The 18,286-nt window shown below is 40.6% G+C and overlaps 2 protein-coding genes across 2 annotated transcripts in view; one reads left to right on the forward strand and one right to left on the reverse strand.

Annotated features, from left to right (window-relative positions):
* Positions 1 to 741: 741 nt before the first annotated feature.
* On the reverse strand, positions 742 to 10,242 carry ABCG8 (ATP-binding cassette, sub-family G (WHITE), member 8; the record flags this gene model as incomplete). Its single annotated transcript, XM_009704278.1, has 8 exons — positions 10,171 to 10,242; positions 8,698 to 8,796; positions 7,769 to 7,925; positions 5,551 to 5,789; positions 4,998 to 5,130; positions 3,015 to 3,284; positions 921 to 1,086; positions 742 to 834 (listed from the first exon to the last, which is right to left on the reverse strand). Coding segments are annotated over exons 1-8 (1,229 nt in total), but the record flags the coding sequence as incomplete, so codon positions are not given.
* A 434-nt stretch (positions 10,243 to 10,676) lies between these two features.
* The window catches only part of ABCG5 (ATP-binding cassette, sub-family G (WHITE), member 5), a 16,574-nt gene continuing 8,964 nt past the window's right edge, over positions 10,677 to 18,286 (forward strand). Inside the window, exons 1-7 of the mRNA XM_009704276.1 lie at positions 10,677 to 10,798; positions 11,342 to 11,463; positions 11,918 to 12,054; positions 12,269 to 12,367; positions 13,347 to 13,479; positions 14,847 to 14,986; positions 16,142 to 16,271. Coding sequence (XP_009702578.1) covers positions 10,677 to 10,798; positions 11,342 to 11,463; positions 11,918 to 12,054; positions 12,269 to 12,367; positions 13,347 to 13,479; positions 14,847 to 14,986; positions 16,142 to 16,271 — 883 coding nt within the window. The remainder of the gene's footprint in view (positions 10,799 to 11,341; positions 11,464 to 11,917; positions 12,055 to 12,268; positions 12,368 to 13,346; positions 13,480 to 14,846; positions 14,987 to 16,141; positions 16,272 to 18,286) is intronic.

Below are 18,286 nucleotides of genomic sequence, written 5' to 3' on the forward strand. Positions count from 1 at the left end.
AAGGATTTTACCTAATCAAAGCTATTGAGCATCTGTAGCTGCCTATTATTTCAGGTCTGAAATGCAGAAAGCTTGAAGGAAGGCAATGGGGGGCGGAATGGTCTGATTTCAGAGATGCAGAAGCAATTACTTCAGTTATAGAAGTCTCTGTAAGGACCTGTAGCATGCACTAACAACAGCTGATACTAGTAGTGATGTTCTACATGTATTGAAGCAGTTGATCACGTTTCTTTTGAGTACACAAGCATGAAGCCCAACTACAATACTCATCTGTGCTGGCTATAATTAGTGAAGCCTCCTGGCTTCAAATCCAAGGCAGAGGTGTGAGGATGGCAATGCCTGAGCCTACCATGCAGCTGCCTGGGCTTGCTGAGGGTTGAGTCACCACGCTTCAGCATGGATATCAGGATGGCAGTACCCAAATCTGGGATGCACATTCCTGAGTCTGGAGACTCCTGCTGCTCCTTAAAGCTGTGGGCTCCCAGAGATGTGAGCTGGAGCTAACTGTGTCTGGGAGGAGGCCCGGGGCAGCAAGGTGGGGCCATACCTCTGGCTGCTGTTCTGCTCAGGGGGCTGGAGTGAGCCGATACAGCAACAACACCTCTGCTCTACAGCTTGCTCAGGCCTAGCGTTAGCTCTACATTTTCAGCATGCAGTCAGTTCTCACTATGTGCTTATTTCTTATGCTTTAAAATACAAACGGGCATGATACATGACTGTTTATGCTGGAGTTAAGATTACCTTAATAATATACTGAACTGCTTTAAGACTCCTGGTAACTGATCACTTGAATGGTGTGGCATGTTGATAGCCTCTTCTGAATTTAAATGGGACCTGCCCAAAAGAAAGTGAAAAAAAAATTGAAATTAGCACAGGCTGTAGCTGTTATTCCAGATCTGCTGTATGACACTCTTCTTTACCTTTGCTTGCTGAATGTGGTTGCAACATTGTCTCCTTCAGTATCTTTCCATAAAAAATCATCAAAATCTTTGACTTTTTCTAGGAACAAATTGGCAAGAGTATTTGCTCTTTTTCGGCTTTCCATCTCCTTTTCTGCGGTCTGTTTGTCGATACTGGTCAAATCAACTGCAAGACATTATTTGACATGAGTCCATATGCGACAGATGTGATAACTTTACGATGTGTTTAGAATCAAGAGATTTCATCGTGGACAGACAGTATAACCTGTGTGCATGCATTAAGCTACAACAGTTAAAACTTTAACAATTACTTTAGATAATTAGAGAAGAGCAGATTGTTAATGTGTATTTTGTCTTGAGAGATGTTTCTTACCTAGTCATTCAATGAATGACTGAGAGATTTCATAGTTGGTTATTATAATATTGTAAACTACTATTTCAGATTTTTCTAAATTTAATAGTGGCTTGAGAGGGGTGCTCAGAATAAACAGTTTGAATTTCCTTCCTGGCATGAAGGCATTTACAATCTGTTATGTGACTTTGACTTAAATCACATGTTTTTTCTCCATCTGCAAAACAATAGTTATCATCCTTTTTTGTATCTTACAGAGGTGCCATAAACTTTACCTGACACTGAGAAAGCCGAAGAAGAATGTTATCTAAGGACAACATAGTAGCGGCAACAATAGTTGACTTAGCATTATTTTTTTACTTAACAAAATGATTTTTTTTTTAATCTAAACTTATAATAGTATTTTCCAATGCTGACCTTCAGTGTAGAGTGACAATACCTGATGTTTTGCAGATGTTTTCTGAGAGAACTGTTGCTGCACATTTCGTAACTCCTTACATTGGGCTGATCAACTCTGTTCAGGCACTCTTCCACAGGAGTCCATCAGAAATGAGTTGCAATCTGCCCTACCTCTTCCCTTCTGCCACCATATCCTGTTTCTCTCTCAGACACACAGCCAGCATTTGTGTGTTTCCGTCAGGTGCTTCTTCTTGCTGCGGCATCCTCTACCGTCCTGTCCCATTTCCACCTTCCTGCTGCCCATAGTTCTCTCCTCTTCCTATGGGTACTGACTCTGTGCATACCGCTAAATGATCTTCCAGCTCCCTTTCTCATCCCTCCCCACCTCCATGTCATAGGGGTTTGTCTCTGTAACCACAGGCTGTAGCTACAAGTTTCCCCAGGATTGCCTCATATTCTCCATTCCCATACCGGGGTGCTGCAAGCCTTCCTCAAGGCTGCGCCTGGCTGAGGACTGCTCTGAACCATGGCGGTGACAAAGGTCTTTTTGCAAGGCTTGACACTGAGGTTAACTTCTGTTTAGCTCTGCACAGCTGATACGAGCTGACGTCGCCTGCCACATAGGCACAACCAAAGAGGTTACTCCAGAGCACTGGGGCTGGTGTCTGCACCAGGTTTCCTTGCCGACTTGAGTGCAAAGACCTAAGGGCTGGAAATGAACCAACCTCTGTGGTAAGAGACTACTGCCATTAGATTAACAGGGCCAGATTCCCTTTGCATGTTGCAAAGACAAGAAGAATGGATTTGGAACCACGTAGTTAACTTACTTTGGGACGAGGAATAAAATATTGCTGTTCTGGGTTTGGTTTTTCTCCCTTCCGATGTGCTGTGTTAGGCAGCGCTCCTCTTTCCCATTTAGTGTTCCAGGTGTGTATTATTTCCCACCCTGGGAAACTAGCTTCCTACATTTCTTGATTCAGAAGTCAGAGAACTGGCTGCAGAAAGCAATTGATCAGTTCATCCATGTCTTTCCCAGTTGAGGGTAAAAGTTTCAACCAACTAAAACATGGGAATAAGTGTGCTAAACATGTGAAAGAGTTGCTAGACCTGGCAGGGTTAGAAGGAGGATTATTTAAAATAGATTTTGTCTGTACCTCTTGTTTTTGTTACATTTCCTGTACTGACAAATAAGGATCTTATTAAAAACTGAACTTGCTGCAGTATTGATTTGAGTCAGTTTTTCTAAGGCAGTTATGGTCAATAAAAATTAATGTTAGCTGATAACAGTTATGAAAGCCAGTGACTTCCAGTAACCTTTTTATATGGCAATGCTTGATACTAACCATAGAAATCTGCAGGATTGCTGTACCTTGGGCAGGGATAGCCTAGTTCTGTGAAATACTGGACCATGTCTCTAGCTGTTCCAGAATAGACAGTGACTCCAGAAGTCATCAGAAGAACTAAATCAAACAGTTGGAAGATATCTGACCGGGGCTGATGAAGTGAAAGAAGAACTAATCTGTTTCCTCTGGCCAGTCTGGATAATGTTATCACAAGGTTGTGTGCAGTAAAACTGTCCAGTCCAGATGTGGGTTCATCAAGTATGAGTATTCCTGCCAAAGACAATAAATTTAGCTGTGGAAAGCAGCATGTTTGATTTGGAAAATATGTTCTAAGTAAAATGATGCTAGTGCATGAAATCTCACTGATATATTCCTTTTTTTAAAGTCCAAAGTATATTTCCTACCAGCATCACGTAATATTCAACAATGGCAATTTCTTCTACTATCTTACTGAACATGATGACCGAGAGTAATTATTTTAAATCTTGTCTTGCTCCCACTGGAAATAAGAATTTTCTTTATTTTTCATTGGGATGCAGATTTAGGTTCCTTATTAAATTTACATTCTTCTCTGCAGTTTTGCGCTGCCTGTACAAATATCAGGTACATTAATATTAATTAATACAATAGTACCAGTTTTGTATCCTGCCTACTGAAATATTTTAACCTAAGTGCCCAATATTTAAACCTTTTGCATTATTCACATGTAAATACCCACATGGTATTAATTTAGATAGTTTCTCCTCCTCCCAACCTGTGCTCTATTTTGCACCTATTTGCACATATATATGAAGACATATGCATATGTTTGGATTTTTTGTTTGTGGGTTTTGCAATTGGTTGTTACAAACTTGAAAGTCTTTTATTACTTTGTAGTGTTTGTGTTATTACAGAACTTAATGGCCTCAATCAGTGCAAGGCAATGTCTGTACACAGACATGGTTTCTGTGCTGAGAGGTGTAACACGTTTGAAATGTAAAGGTGGCTTTACTTATTTTTCCTAAACTAGTTGGTTTTTTTTCACTTCAGTACCAGCACATCTATTCCTGAGCATCACTTCTTACAAAAAATGTCTTCTGCTTTCCCCATAATTGCAAAAATATAACTTTATACAAGCAAAAAATTCTCAGATCCATTTCCCAGTGGAGCTGATGGGAAATCTTGTTGAACAAGAGGATGAGCCAAGATTAGTAGTGCTTTTGATATACGTAACAGCAGATGGGGGATTCAATCCTGCAAAATCAACTGCGGATTTACCCTCATGTTTTGCTTCTACTGAAGACAACGGAAGTTTCTAGTTCACCTGCGGCATGAGTCAGCCACGCTAGTGAGTTGCACAAGACCAAAACGACTGACTATACAGCCAAGAAAAAAGACCTTCCCTGTTAACATTGCACATGTAAATGGGCTGGATGAGAGCAAAGGAAAACAATCACGATGTTAGAATAGGCCAGCAGCCTTCCAAAGTAACTTGTGGCATGCAGTCAGATAAAAAACAAACCTCATACAGATATGCACAAACCAGAGCACTGCTGTTAGGGTGACTTCAGGCAACTTTCAGTAGTCTGGGTGATGGTGGTTTTAGAGAGCAGTGGGTGAAGGCTCCCAGGGGCACTCTGCGTGGTTTTGTCACTGCTTTTCCATTGGCAAAGGTGACAGAAGTGAAAGTGGGTTGGCTGAATTCTAATAATTCTAATTTACAGAATTATTACTGTAATAATTACAGTATTTGTGATCAGCACTGATTTCAATTTAAGCAAATGGACCAGCACCCAGTCACCGTGTCTAACTTTGCTATGGAGAGAGAACCTCTGGCAGAGGGTGGTACAAGACCTGTTAAGTGTCCTGAGCATGAACTCCTCAAGCTGCCCCAGGGGCAACTGTATGTATGACTCTTCCCTGAAAGCAACTATCTTCATTTACTGCCCCATTTCCCACCACAACCTGTGGCGGGCACAAAGAAGGTGTCAGGGGTTTACTCACCCGGGTTCCAGAGCAGCTGCACACCAATGCTCACTCTCCGCCTCTCGCCTCCCGAAACACCACGGAGGTACTCATTCCCTACCCTGGTGTTTGCACACTGACGCAGGCGTAGTTCTGCTATAACGTCTTCTACCTGGGGGAGATCCGAAGGGTAACAGAGATAAAGCAAGAGTTTATTTGCACATTCGTGCATAGATATAGCTGAAAGTACGATTAATGTGGTTAAAATTCATCTGGATATTTCAGTGCTATCTGATCAAGAGACACTTGAAAACAAATCTTGATTTTTAGAGCTGACACTAAAAAAGACTCAGCGATCAGCAATTTAGTTCTTCTTTCAACCTCTCTATTGCTTTCTCTAGATTGTCATTTTTTTGTGAGCTTTGGAACAATTGCTGGTTTCTATCTTGAAAGAAGAAAAAGGTTTATAATTCATAATCTACATAAAAAAATGCCAGATTAGCTGTTCTGACTCCAAACACACAGGATCTCTTGGATAATTCCTGTCAGACACATTTTTGACAACTTTATTTTTTTCCAACAGCTTAATTACCCTTTTTTTCCTTTGTGAGTCTGAAAAAAACTTTGGAAGGCGCAGTTTGGCAACGAACAATAGTGTTTCTCTGACAGTCAGGTGGGGGAGTAGTCGGTCATCCTGCCGCACATGTGCTATGCATTTCTTAACAAGCTGGGGAGTGCTGGATTTGTTATTGATCATGATTTGACCGGACTTGATTTTGCCTCCATGATCCCGGCAGGTTATCACATCAAGCAAGGATGTCTTTCCACCAGCTAGAAAAATCAAAATTGAAAATTAAATTCATTTTCAAGGGATCATTTTGAGAAGTGATTTAGTCACAGACAGAGGATAGAAGTTTTCATTCCTTAATGTCTTTCCCCCAACCCCTCCTGAAGCTTTTCCAAAGCCACAGAGACAGAATGGTCTTGAAAGAAAATACTGACTATAAGCTCAGGGTCAGGAAATCTCTCTCCTCTGGAATGGAGCACGTGCCTTTAACCTTTGTTATTTCTCAGCAAAATTAGGTAGTTGGGTGTTGAGGATAGCTCGATGAACTCAAGAAGCAGGATCTGTTTGTCCTCTTGTTACCTCTCTTTCACTTTTGAAACATAGGTTAAACCCAGGTCCCACACTGGCTGCAGGGCTGGCACCTAAATGCTCAGCAAGAGCTTGCATTGTGGAGGGAACTGTGAATCCAGAAACGGCAGCTGGAACAGCTGAATGACTAAGGCGTCGAATGATTATACAGACAATAAGAATCTCAGTCATGATTGAAATAAAAATTATTATGACTTAAATAAGACAAAAAGTCATTTAAATAATTAAGAAAAGCTGGCTCTTGAATAAGAGGTAAGAAAAGTAAAGCAATGAAAACAACACCTGATTTGGAATTAAATAGCAAATGATTTTTTCCTTTTTGCTGTATGATACTGTATGTAAACACACAGAGCTCTCTTATTATGATTAGATGTCATTTATTTCTAGTCTCCCTGTTGAAAGATTAACTCCATGCTTGTTTCTTAATATATACATTTTAAAAAAGAAATCTATCCATCTGTAAACCACGTATTGCTCTGTTTAAGAGTGACATATTGATTGCCATTGACAGTGTGAAATGCATCAGCAGTTTAATCCATTTTATTAAGGCATTTGATGAAATAGATGATAAACAGCTCTTAAAAATAGTTTGACTAGTTTGCTGAAAGGGGTTTGTGCTCCGTGTATGTTACCTTACAACGGTGCTATATCTATAACTCAATATGTTATTTCATCACAAGCTTTTCCTTTTGTTATCGGGAGAATCTCTAAGATATGACTTCAATTATGTTAAGGGTACGTGCTAAGAAAAAATTCCCATGGCAATGGGGAAGAAAAACCTCTTTTTAGAAATAAAGTTAAAACTTCTTTCACAAATATGCTTTGCCTTTGAGAGAGAACATCTTCACTGACTCACTGAGCTAACCTGATGTAAGAGTCTAGTGGAGACACAGCATGGGGGGTTTTACCTCCAAAGTATGGGTACTTTTTACTTCAGTTTAACAGGTCACATGTCTACTTCTTATCCTTCTAGATAAGCTTAGACTCAACTAACCACATGGGGTAAAGGCCATCTCTCCATCAGTCAGCCTCACCCTGGAGAAGATTAAACAATTCCCATCAGAAAATGAACAACAAAAAAGAAAAGATGTAAGAAAGTAGAGAGCCATTTTAAAGCCAAACAGAAGAGGAACTGTCTTTTCTTCTCCGTAAGTTTCTCTTAATTAATGCAAGTAAGATATTTTATCCTCTTAGAATTGTTTCAATCTGAAGGGAATTCCTGTTTATGGCTATGCAAGTTGCCACTGATCTTTCTTACAGGGTCTGGCCTCATTTGTCCGCTATGTTACTGTGTAAGGTCTGCAACTGACCTGTTTTGAATCTGAGCCCTGAAGCTGATTCATGTCCAGCAGAGCCGGGACTACAGGCTCTGTAGTAGGCTCTGTTACAACACCACCCCACTATACCTCAGGAAACAAATAGTAAATGTGTACAAGTCATAACAAAATTGGTTTTGAAAATAAATGTTAATCTTTTTTTTCCTCCAGTAACATTCTTTGTTTCCTCATACATTTAAAGAATGTATTTAAGGGACATGTTTCCAATAACTGTTTCTCAAGGGGATTTTGCCATTCAAAAGACTGCAGAGTATTGCTCTTGGCTGTGTATGTTTTTTCTGAGTGTGGATCAAATAGTGAAATTTGGTATCTCTTACCAGTGCTTCCTATAATAGCTAGCATCTGACCACTCTGAACTTTTAAATTCAGATTCTGGATTATTGACACGTGAGAACGGGGATCCGATTTCCAGGTCCAGGGCATTTTCATGTGCGCGAGATTTTCATACCAGGGAATCTGGGATGCTATGTTAACCTAACAAAGAAAGAAACATGTCCCTTTAATTCAAACAAAAAACTATTTGGCAATAAATACCTTCAAAGTTATGATGTTACAAGCAGAGAATATATTAAAATAACATTGTTAATTTTCAGAAATACATGGAAGAATGTTCTTTTACAACCAGATATGGTTTTCATGCTTTATTTCTTATTCTGTTAAACACTAAAACTGTCTCTATCCTCTATTACTTTAGTAATTTATTGCTATTGTAAATTTTAAATGTTTAAAATTTTTAACATAATTTGAAATTATGCAAAACTGAAAATTGTGAAATCTACTTCAGATGCCATGGTGGCACAAAGGGAGACAAAAAATTTCACAAAGGGAGACAAAAAAGATTCCCTGAAATCCTCCTTGTTACTCATCCTCTCTTTGTCTCCTTCTGCATACTCATTCTTGCCAGCAAGGGCTCCCACCATGCCTAGCTGGACAGAAAGTCCCACTGCCCCAGCCTTCAGAGGAATAGTTTGGCTCAAGACTGAGAAAAAACAGAGCCTAGAAACAGACTTATTTTCCTGTCTTATCCCTTAGCTTTATATTTACAATGGAGGGTTTAGCCTGCTGTCAATATTGCAGCCAAGAGCATGATTCTGCCCAAAAAAATGTGTATTTGACTGTGCACCGGTCGTGTGAACTTTGTGTTGTGAACTTCAACTTTGTTTGGCTTTTAAAATAGCATGCATATAGAAACAGGGTTGCTGGACATGCTTCCTGTAAAGGGAGTTATATAAATTATAACTTTTACCTGGTAGTTGAGTTCTTTGACCTCGAGAACATTTGATTTTCCGCTGTATGTGAAATACAGACTGTTATCTTCTTCAGAGCAAAAAATAGTATCCTGGGCCTTGGTCTGGAAAAGTTATTAAGTTAATTATGATAATTCACTACAATATCCGAAGTGCTGTTAAAATTTGAGTTCAGAAAAGGCGAAGCACAAAAGGAAATATATTTTATGGGATATAACAGTATTGTTGATCGGTTACTGTAGTTCAAAAGTCTGAAGGGTTGAGAGGAGTTACCGGTTAATCAGTGTGAGATGTACTTTGCTCTAGCTGCACGTATGAGGGCTATGCTCTTCTATTTGCTTTCAGTTTAAATGGGATCACTTTCAAAATGGAGATAAATGTCATGCCACTATAAAGAGATTGAACTCCATTTCTGGTTTTGAGGAAAAAATGTACTGCTTCAGCAATGTTAGTCTACTGGATCAAAATAGTGCATATTGAAATTCGTAAGTTATGGCAGCTAAAGATTAAGGTTCACTGGAAGTATGTTCATTATTGAATTCCGCAGTGACTCATTATCTTGAAGGCTTTACGAACAAGTAGGTGTGCAACCACGAGTACAGTCTCTTTTTCACCTCTTTTGTTTTTAAATTCACAGTTTGTCAACTGGAACTTAGTGTTCTGAGATATCAGTTAAAATAACTCTCTCTACTTGGCTTGGTTAAACTTTTGCATATAGCTGCAATTAAGAAGTCTTTGCTGAGGCAGCTTTTTGGCTCTGAGTTTAATTCTGTGTGCATGCCTGTAGTTTTTACTCTAGACAGCCGTATCTCTCCCACAGCCTTGTGCCTTTCCTACAAGTCAGACTCACATCCTAGCCAAGGCAAATGTACCTGTTCCCTGTGCAGCAGACCCTATCCATGCCTCTGGTATCTTTGGCAGATGGTGACCACAATCTTTGTGTGCACCTCCTACCCTCACAACAACCTTTTCAGTCTAGATACACAGCGGAAAGAAATGCGACACCAAGCACCCTGAAAAACCACATTAAAGCCCTCCAAGCTTCTCCTGCTGCCAAAGCACTCCATGCTCTTGCTTACATTGAACTTAATTTAAAAAAAAACAGGTGGCCCCCAGCAAATGTGGGAAGCCGGTTTTGCAGCCCAAAGGCATGTCCTGGAAAAGCCAGTCCAGGCCATGCTCAGGGACTTTCTGCTCTATCCACATATTTGAAGATCCCCTCCCACAGCTCTACCATCGTGGCATCTGGGCACAGCTTGCGTGACACCAGCCTCATCCCTAATGTGCTCTTGTTGGGGGTGAAGACTCTTTCTGCTCCCCGTTTCAGAGCTGGAGGAGGTAAGGGCTCACTGCCTGCCAAAGCCCAGTCGGCAGGCTGGCCACCTGCTTCTCCCAGTTCCCGAGCAAGCACTGTAGCTGTGGGATGGCTGAGCCCATCAGGTCCCTCCCTGCTCCCCACAGGTCTCACTCACCGGCAAGCCCTCGTGTGCCACCTGGCTCCAGCCGGCACCGTCCAGAGAGACATTTTCAGTGGCTTCCTTCATGTTGGTGGGGAAGGTCTTGCTCCCTGGGATAGTTTGACTATGGGCTCTTTGAAAGCTGTGGAAATCCTTCTCCTCTTGGTTTTGAGCTCAACCCTTTCCAGGTGCCTTCACGTCTCTGCAGCTGGTGTGACCTCGTGAACAGGGAAATATTCCCCTCCTCTGGGACAGTAACAGCTTGGGCTAAAGGTACATCAGATAGCAGCTTCAGCTAATCGCCTATCAGTTGTTCTCAGGAAAAAGAAACAACTGAGAGTCCCTCTATTTTCTTTTAGGTGCTTCCCTGGGTGGCGAGTGCTGGGGGCAGTGACCTGCTCCGACCCGGGGACAACCGGGAGCAGCCCCTGCCCAGTGCTGGGGCAGGCATGGTGGAGGCAGCATCAGGCACCTGGCCAGCAGCGTGAGGGAGGGAGCCTGCGGGGCCCCAGCACCGGAGGATGTCGGGCAGAGGGTCTCTGGCCCTGGAGAGGAGAAGCAGCGGCGAGCAGACAGGCCAGGCGAAGACTGCGGCACAGCTCTCCAACAGCATCAGTGTCCAGGGCGTCTCCTACACCGTCAGGTAGGGCTGGGAGGGCAGCCTGGCGAGCCTCTGCCCGCTGGGAACTGCTCTGACCCCAGGGACCGAGGGGAGAGGGGCTGGGATTGTTGGGCTGTGGGTTTGGCTTCAGCCCAGAAAGAAGGAGGGATGTTGCCAGGCTGCCCGCCTCATGGTGCTGGGCTGACCACCACAGGGGTAGAGCGCATGGCTTGAGGCAGACAGAGCTGGTGTGTCCTTCAGAGGGTTCACTAGTTCTTCTTCATGTGTCTCTGGAGGAGATGCTTTAGAGGACATTTCCAAAGATTGTGCCCTTTCCCATGAAAACCTCCTAGCAGTCATTCTGAAAAATCTGTTCAGACTTTGTTTTACCTTCCAGATAATGCTGAAGTTAAAAAGTTAAAGCCTGGAGTGGGGGGTGGGGGCAGCAAGGTTTTTTTCCCCCCAACACTTTAAAATCCTTGCAGGCTTCCATCCCACATGCAAATAGCTATAAACCATTCACTTGCTTTACGCAAAATTTTTAAATCTTCTGTGTTTCATCTTGTTTGATGTTTGTTTTCCAAGGGAACGTGTTGGCCCCTGGTGGAATGTTTCTTTGTATCATAAAAAATGGACCCGGCAAATACTTAAGGATGTTTCATTTCACATAGAGAGTGGCCAGATTATGGGGATTTTAGGAAATTCTGGTAAGTTGTTCCAGCACTTTAAAAGAAATAAGATCAAAATTAGTACTGGTAACTTCCACAGTGTTATGAATGTGACTGAGGCCTGTGTTTTAAGTAATGAAAATGCAGCTGGTTTTAACCTCCACTTTGTAAAACTGTGGTGTTTGTTTTTCAGAGTTCAATCTTCTGTCATCTAGCTAACAATTATAACTTCAATAAAAGATAAGGTTATTTCTAAACCCAAATGTTTCACTATGAAGTATGAATTTGTATGAGTTAAGTGCTAATTTACACACATTCTAGGTTTCCCATTTACTTCCCCTTAACTAGCTGCATTTTCAGGATCTATTATTTTAATGTTACTGAGAAAAAAATAATACTTTCTTCTTTTCATATGTCTCCATCCAAGTGAGGCTACCGCTCTTGAAATCACAAAATTCATCTCATTACATGATTAATTTATTTTGTTTGAAAGGCTCTGGGAAAACAACACTTCTGGATGCAATATCAGGAAGACTGGGACATAAAGACAACTTCTTTGGTGAAGTGTACGTGAATGGGCGTCAGCTGAAGAAGGAACAGTTTAGAGATTGCTTCTCCTATGTGCCACAGGTTGATTTCTACATTTTTTTCTGTGCACTGTGCTTCCTCTCATGTAAAGAAAGTAAAGTTGCTAGTGTAATGGAGTTATGTAATCTGACTGTGATTTTACTAGTAAATTTGGTAAAAAGCACTTAATAAATTGTATGAATGAATGAAGGTTGTGTAAGCAGGGGCAAGATCTTAACTACTACAGAACTAACTGCTTCTTCCTCTTCATTTTCAGAATGACACTTTGTTAAGCTTCCTCACCATACAAGAGTCTCTGACCTACACTGCTTTACTAACTCTTCAGAAACGCTCCAGTGACGTCATAAAAAAGAAGGTCTGTATTTTATCATCTTCCACCACAAAGGCAGACAAGATGTCATGCAACACTTTCACCAGCAGCACTTTCCATCCATGGCTGTGTTGTATGTTTATAAGGTTTTGTAATCCTTATTCTGCAAATGGGGAGAAATCCTCCTGCTGAGGAGTAGGACACAAGCTCTCTGGTGCTCCTTACCTCTGCAAGAGGCTCGTGCTGATGCCCCAGGGAGTCACTGTTATGCTGGGACAAAACTCTCCTGCCCAAAGCTGCAGCAGTTACCACTGCAGGAGATGCTGCTGTTGGCACCAAGGTCAGTTCCTCTTCTCCAGCTAGGATCCCACTTCTCTGCGGTGTTTAGGGCCATGTGTGCTGGCAAGTCTCATGGACAGCAGAGGTGACACTGACACTACTCTGGCTCCTGTAGGACATCTCTCACTAACCAGAACAGCTCCAAAAAGCATTGGTCTAATAAGCTCCCTACAAGCTACTTTCTTGATAAAATTGGTGTGTTTCAGATCACTTAAAGGACTCTCTTTGGCTGCTGTTGAGAGTAAAGACTGGATATTCCTGACCAAAGGCTCTTGCTCTCTGTCTTCTCTCTTCACCTGTCTTCCACTCAGTATTTTGTACTTTCCCAGAATTGATGTGCCTTTCTGCTCCCTTGTTTTGGAAGCCAGACCAGCACGTTATGCTTCATACCTTAACTTCTAGTCCCACATCTGAACTCTTCATCTCTTAATGTCAACTGAAGCTAAGATTCTGCTCATTTCAGAATACATGAAAATAAAATTTAAAAAATAATAATTGAAATAATATATTAAAAATAATCAAACAGAAATAAAGCCAGATACACTCCAGCTGGAATGGATGGACGCAGCATATTGGGAAAGCCATAGCTTAAAATGATGTCTTTTTTTCTTTAATTTTTTCATTGCGCACACAAGTATCTGAGTTGGGCTGTGTTTAGTCTTTCTAAATTGTGATTATTTTTTAGGTAGATGCGGTTATGGCTGAGCTGAGTCTCAGCCACATTGCTGACAAAATAATTGGAAGCCGTCATTTTGTAGGAATTTCTGGGGGTGAGAGGCGTCGTGTTTCAATTGCAGCTCAGCTGTTACAAGATCCCAGTAAGTACCACTGCATGGATTTTCAAAGTAAAACAAAGCAGTGTCACTTTGCTCCTACCACGGGCCTCCATAAACCACTTTAAAATACAAAAGCATTTATATTCTGTAATTCAGCAAAAGCTAGTGTAGCAATGACAGAAAAGCATCAGCAGTAGCTTGAGTCTGCCATTTATCTATTAGTTGATCTTGGAAAGTAGGCAATTTTAAAATCTTAGGAACTGAACATAGACTTGAATTTATCCTTTTAAGTCTTTCTGGGCTCGCCCTTCTCATGTATGAAATGTTGGTTGTGGCCCATTAATTTATAGTTTTTGAGTGCAGTAGAGCCCCACATATGCAAGCATTGAGCCTTGTAGTGGAGTAGCTACCACTGAACCATGTGTATGTGAGCACCATGTACGCTCCAGAGCCGAAAAATTCCAATGAATGAAAATCAAAGTAGAGTAACTAGAAGTATTAGGCATGGGAAACAGAACTGTAAATTTTGTCAGTTTGACATAGTTTCTTAAAGATGCCAGAATCTTATGGAGTGAATGTATAGCACACATTTATTTGATTCTGTAGTCCTCATAGTGGTGCAGATGTGCTAGGACTGCATACCAGGCAGGAAGGAGCATTTAAATAGCAAAGTGAGGTATATCACTGCTACTGGTGACTCCTGGAGAGTTCATTGGGTGTAGTTATTGCTCAGCAAGTTCACTAAACTCTATAGTAAACACTATAGTAATTCTGTGTAGATAAACCTACAGAGAAAGCTCTTACCCTGATCAAGGTTGAACTGCTCTCTTCTGAGCTGTGTCTCATCTATGTAAAAATAATGGATTTGATTGTAACTTTTACCCTTCCATGTGCAATAAAATAATGAAGAAAATGCAGTAGAAAACCCCCACCTCTCTCATCTATGGAATTATATATGCTGTATTTTAACAACTCTTAGTTTTTTCATAACAGATTGTGTGTATATATAGATTTAATTCAGATTATAATTTCTAGCTCATTTTGTCAGTTATATTTACATGTGTATACATGCTGAAATTTATCATTATTATCATCTTAGAAGCAGATGTATACATCAAATCTATTTTGGTAATTTTCATATTTCACCTGAACTTAGAAAAAAAATGATTATGCTCTGATCCGGCAGTAGTTTTTTATGTCCTTATTCCTAGTCATTAACTGAACCACTGAAGCTAACTAAAACTGAAAGATTGCATCATGGCAATATCTATGCATACTCTGCTTTACATGTGAAACTTCACATGCAAAGTAATTTCTGTACTATTTGCCAAATTAGCTTCAAAGGCAGAAGCTATAACATTTGCTCCCCATTTACCTGGGTTTTAGCACTATTCCTTGTCATTTCACAGAGGTCATGCTACTTGATGAGCCAACAACAGGGCTGGATTGCCTGACTGCAAACCACATTGTCTCTCTTCTCTCAGAGCTTGCACACAGAGACAGGATTGTCATTATTACAATTCACCAGCCTCGCTCAGAACTCTTCAGGGTAAATTTACTATTACTACTTACTATTTGCTTTTTTTTTACCAGGCTTTTTAATACCTAGGTTCTTTTCAGGATAAAAGTACAAGATCCAGTATAGTGGTCTTCAAAGGCTCTTTTCCTTCCTCCCTGGATAAATACAGGCTTGTCTTGAACTTTACAGCTCTGGCCTTCTGCCAGTCACAGGGCACTCTGGGACACATACTGCCCTGTGAAAACAGTATGCACGCTGACTGCGTCCTAAGCTTTGTGTTATGTAGCTACCCAAATCAAAAACGCTGGGAGAAGCCATGTAAGTCCCCCATGTGTACAGACACTGTAAAAACTAGCACTTTATTTATCTTTGCATAGTCATATTTCAGTAACACTTGCAACTTGAGACAGATAAAGCCATGATTTGGAATGGAAAAAAAAAGAATCTTCTTTTTTCCTCTTTGTCTCAAGTGATGTGTGTACACCTTGGTCATGTGGCGGGGCAGGCCTGCCTTGCAGGCTTGTACTGGGGAGAGCATTTCTCCCTTCCTATTACTGTTTTGCACTTTGCTCTCCTGGCACATCCACCACCCGCCACGTGAATGCAAGACAACTCTTCCCTGGCTGACTGAATTGAGTGTAAGTGGTCCTGAAGCCAGAGGGGAGTGACGGTGCTTTTTTGGACTGAAAGCAGTCCTGGTGCCTTGGGAATATGGATTGATCATAGCTGGTGGAACCCTGTCCTGGCAAATGTTCACGCAAAGAGCAGTGCTGTTAAAGTCCTTAAGCACTTCAGGATAATCTTCCCAACAATTTGGGGATTTTACAGACTGGAGCTATTAAGCACCAAAGGAGGTCAGTCAGTAAGTGAAGGTGCATTAGAAGTGAAGTCAGAAGTCCACAGCTCCCATTTCTCTTTGTGGATTACCCCTCTATGCTGCTGTCACTGACAGTTTTGAGAACCACTAGTTTTAAAAGCTTAAAGATGTGTCATCTTGCATAATCACCGTGAGGAGTGAAAGAAAAGGACAAACTTCTTTTGAGAGAAATATACTGAGGAAGTTTGAATGTGTCAAAACTATTTTTCCTGTCAAATCATTTTTATTACCAAGACAGTAGCTGTACTCAAGAATTAATGCATTTCTTCTCAGTACATATCACTAATATATTAATTTGTCCCCCACAGTTATTTGACAAAATAGCTATCATGAGCTTTGGAGAAATGGTTTTCTGTGGGAACCCTACGGAAATGATCACATTTTTTAGTGACTGTGGCTATTCTTGTCCTGAGCAATCAAATCCTTTTGACTTCTATGGTAAGTTTGTTTAAGTTGTTTTGGTAAAAATATGGGTTTCCTTTAGACAAACATGTTGTTTTCTTCCCCAAATTCAAGTTTTTCCAGAGATAGAAATGTATTTGAATTCTTCCCCAACTTTGTAATTATTCTCAGCTCAGAGAATAGAGAGAACTAGGCCTATGTAACCTCCATTGACTCCATAAAATGGCAAAAGTTTGCAGTAGGTCTGAAACACATCAGAAAGGAGTAAACTAACAATAAAAAAGGAATCTCAACTTACCGAAACCTGTGGATTCCTGATGGCACCTCCCTATGGCTGTCCACTGGCTGTTGGAAAATCAATTTGATCCCAAAACTGTGGAAAGTCCCTTGCTCTTATGGACTCTGTGATGCCAAGTAACTGAAAACAGTTGTTGCCTGGAGGGAAGGATGTAGAATAAATGTGAGATGACTTGAGGCATCAATTTTCAGAGATTCTGAGTCTAAGGTTTCCAAAAGTTTGGGGAGTTGCTAATACCAGGGTGAGCTACTGGAGCAGAACATACAAATGCTTCAGGAGATGATGATAGCAACCTATTAGCAAAAGCTGAAGAGTACTGTTTTACCAATACTCAATGAAAAAAAGTGTCAGCATGAGATTTTGGAAATGAGGCTTGGTTTTGCTGCAGGGCATCTGCGTACCTGATCCATGGAGATACATGTTTGAGGAGAATGTGTGTGTGTGTGCATGTATGTGTTTTATGTATATATCTCTCTTTTAAAATCTAGCATGTAGGCTGATTTCTGACGATACTAGCTGAGCATTAACTAGGGAATTTGACCAATCCAAAAAGCTGCATTTGGAGGAGGCAGTGTTTTCCTATTGTCTAGTTGGCATCCTAAACTCAGAGAGAAGAGAGGATGGTTGTTGACGTGAAGCTGGAATGGGATGAAGCTGAAAATACTGGTGTGACAGTGAGGATAATTTTGCCTTCATGAATTTGAATAGTCTTGAAAAGCATAGATGATTTGAGATTTAGACCCACTTTTAAAAAAGCTTGGTAAAGAGAGTACTGCATTCTTCAAACGTCAACCTTTGACAAGAAAAGGAAAAAACAGTTTAGAGCAAAGAATCATCAGAATATTTAGTCTTTTGAAAATTGGTAGTTTATATTTTTTGTGTGATTTAATGATGTGAATGAAGGGACAGATTCTGATATCATTTACACCAACAGCAGAGGAAAATAAATCCTATGTATTGAGTGTGGATTGTATTATTGAAATGTCACATCTTGTGTTTATAAAAAAAGTACAAATGCATGGTAGGCAATAGCCTTTTGGTCTAGTGAATAGCCAGTGTTTTAATTTTTTTAAAAACACACCTGGTTGCCATTTATTTCTTGTGTGACTCTTAGCAAGTCACACTGGCCAAGTTTTAAAAAGTGTATCTATATTTCAGATATTCATACTTACAAAAATGAAGACTTCATTTTGGATATGTTTACCATTAAAGACAATTCTGCTGGATTCCAGCTTTCAGAATACCAGGGAAGTATTCATAAGCTATATTCAGGTTTTGAGGACAAATTAAGAATCTTAGACAAGGCCTCCTTTTCTCTTGTTCAATTTGTATTTTGAAGTTGTGCATAACACTGTAAAACTGAAATCTAAGGATGACAGAAACCTTAGGAATAAATAACTGATAAAGACATCCTATAAGAGGTAGAAGAGTAATATAAAAATCTGTAAGAACAACTATTCCTGAGAACGACAATCTAGTTTTTGAAACCTTAGATAATTCATTGCTATTAGGGAAAAGGGAAATTTCTAACATTTTAGCTCTATTGTTGAATTCTATGACTTGTACAAATAGCACACACAAAGTTCCCATCTGCCAGTAAAAGAATTGCTGGTGTCAGGAATAGGTATAGGTGGATTTATTAGAAAGGAACATGAACTCTGCAAACTATTTACCTTTCCTAAGTTCCACAGCAGTAAGCAGTATTTGCTTCTGGTTGGTCTGAGCCTGCTAGGGGAATTTGGACTGATGGACA

This window comes from Cariama cristata, unplaced genomic scaffold (assembly GCF_000690535.1).
Source record: "Cariama cristata isolate BGI_N322 unplaced genomic scaffold, ASM69053v1 scaffold7457, whole genome shotgun sequence".
NCBI lineage: Eukaryota > Metazoa > Chordata > Aves > Cariamiformes > Cariamidae > Cariama > Cariama cristata.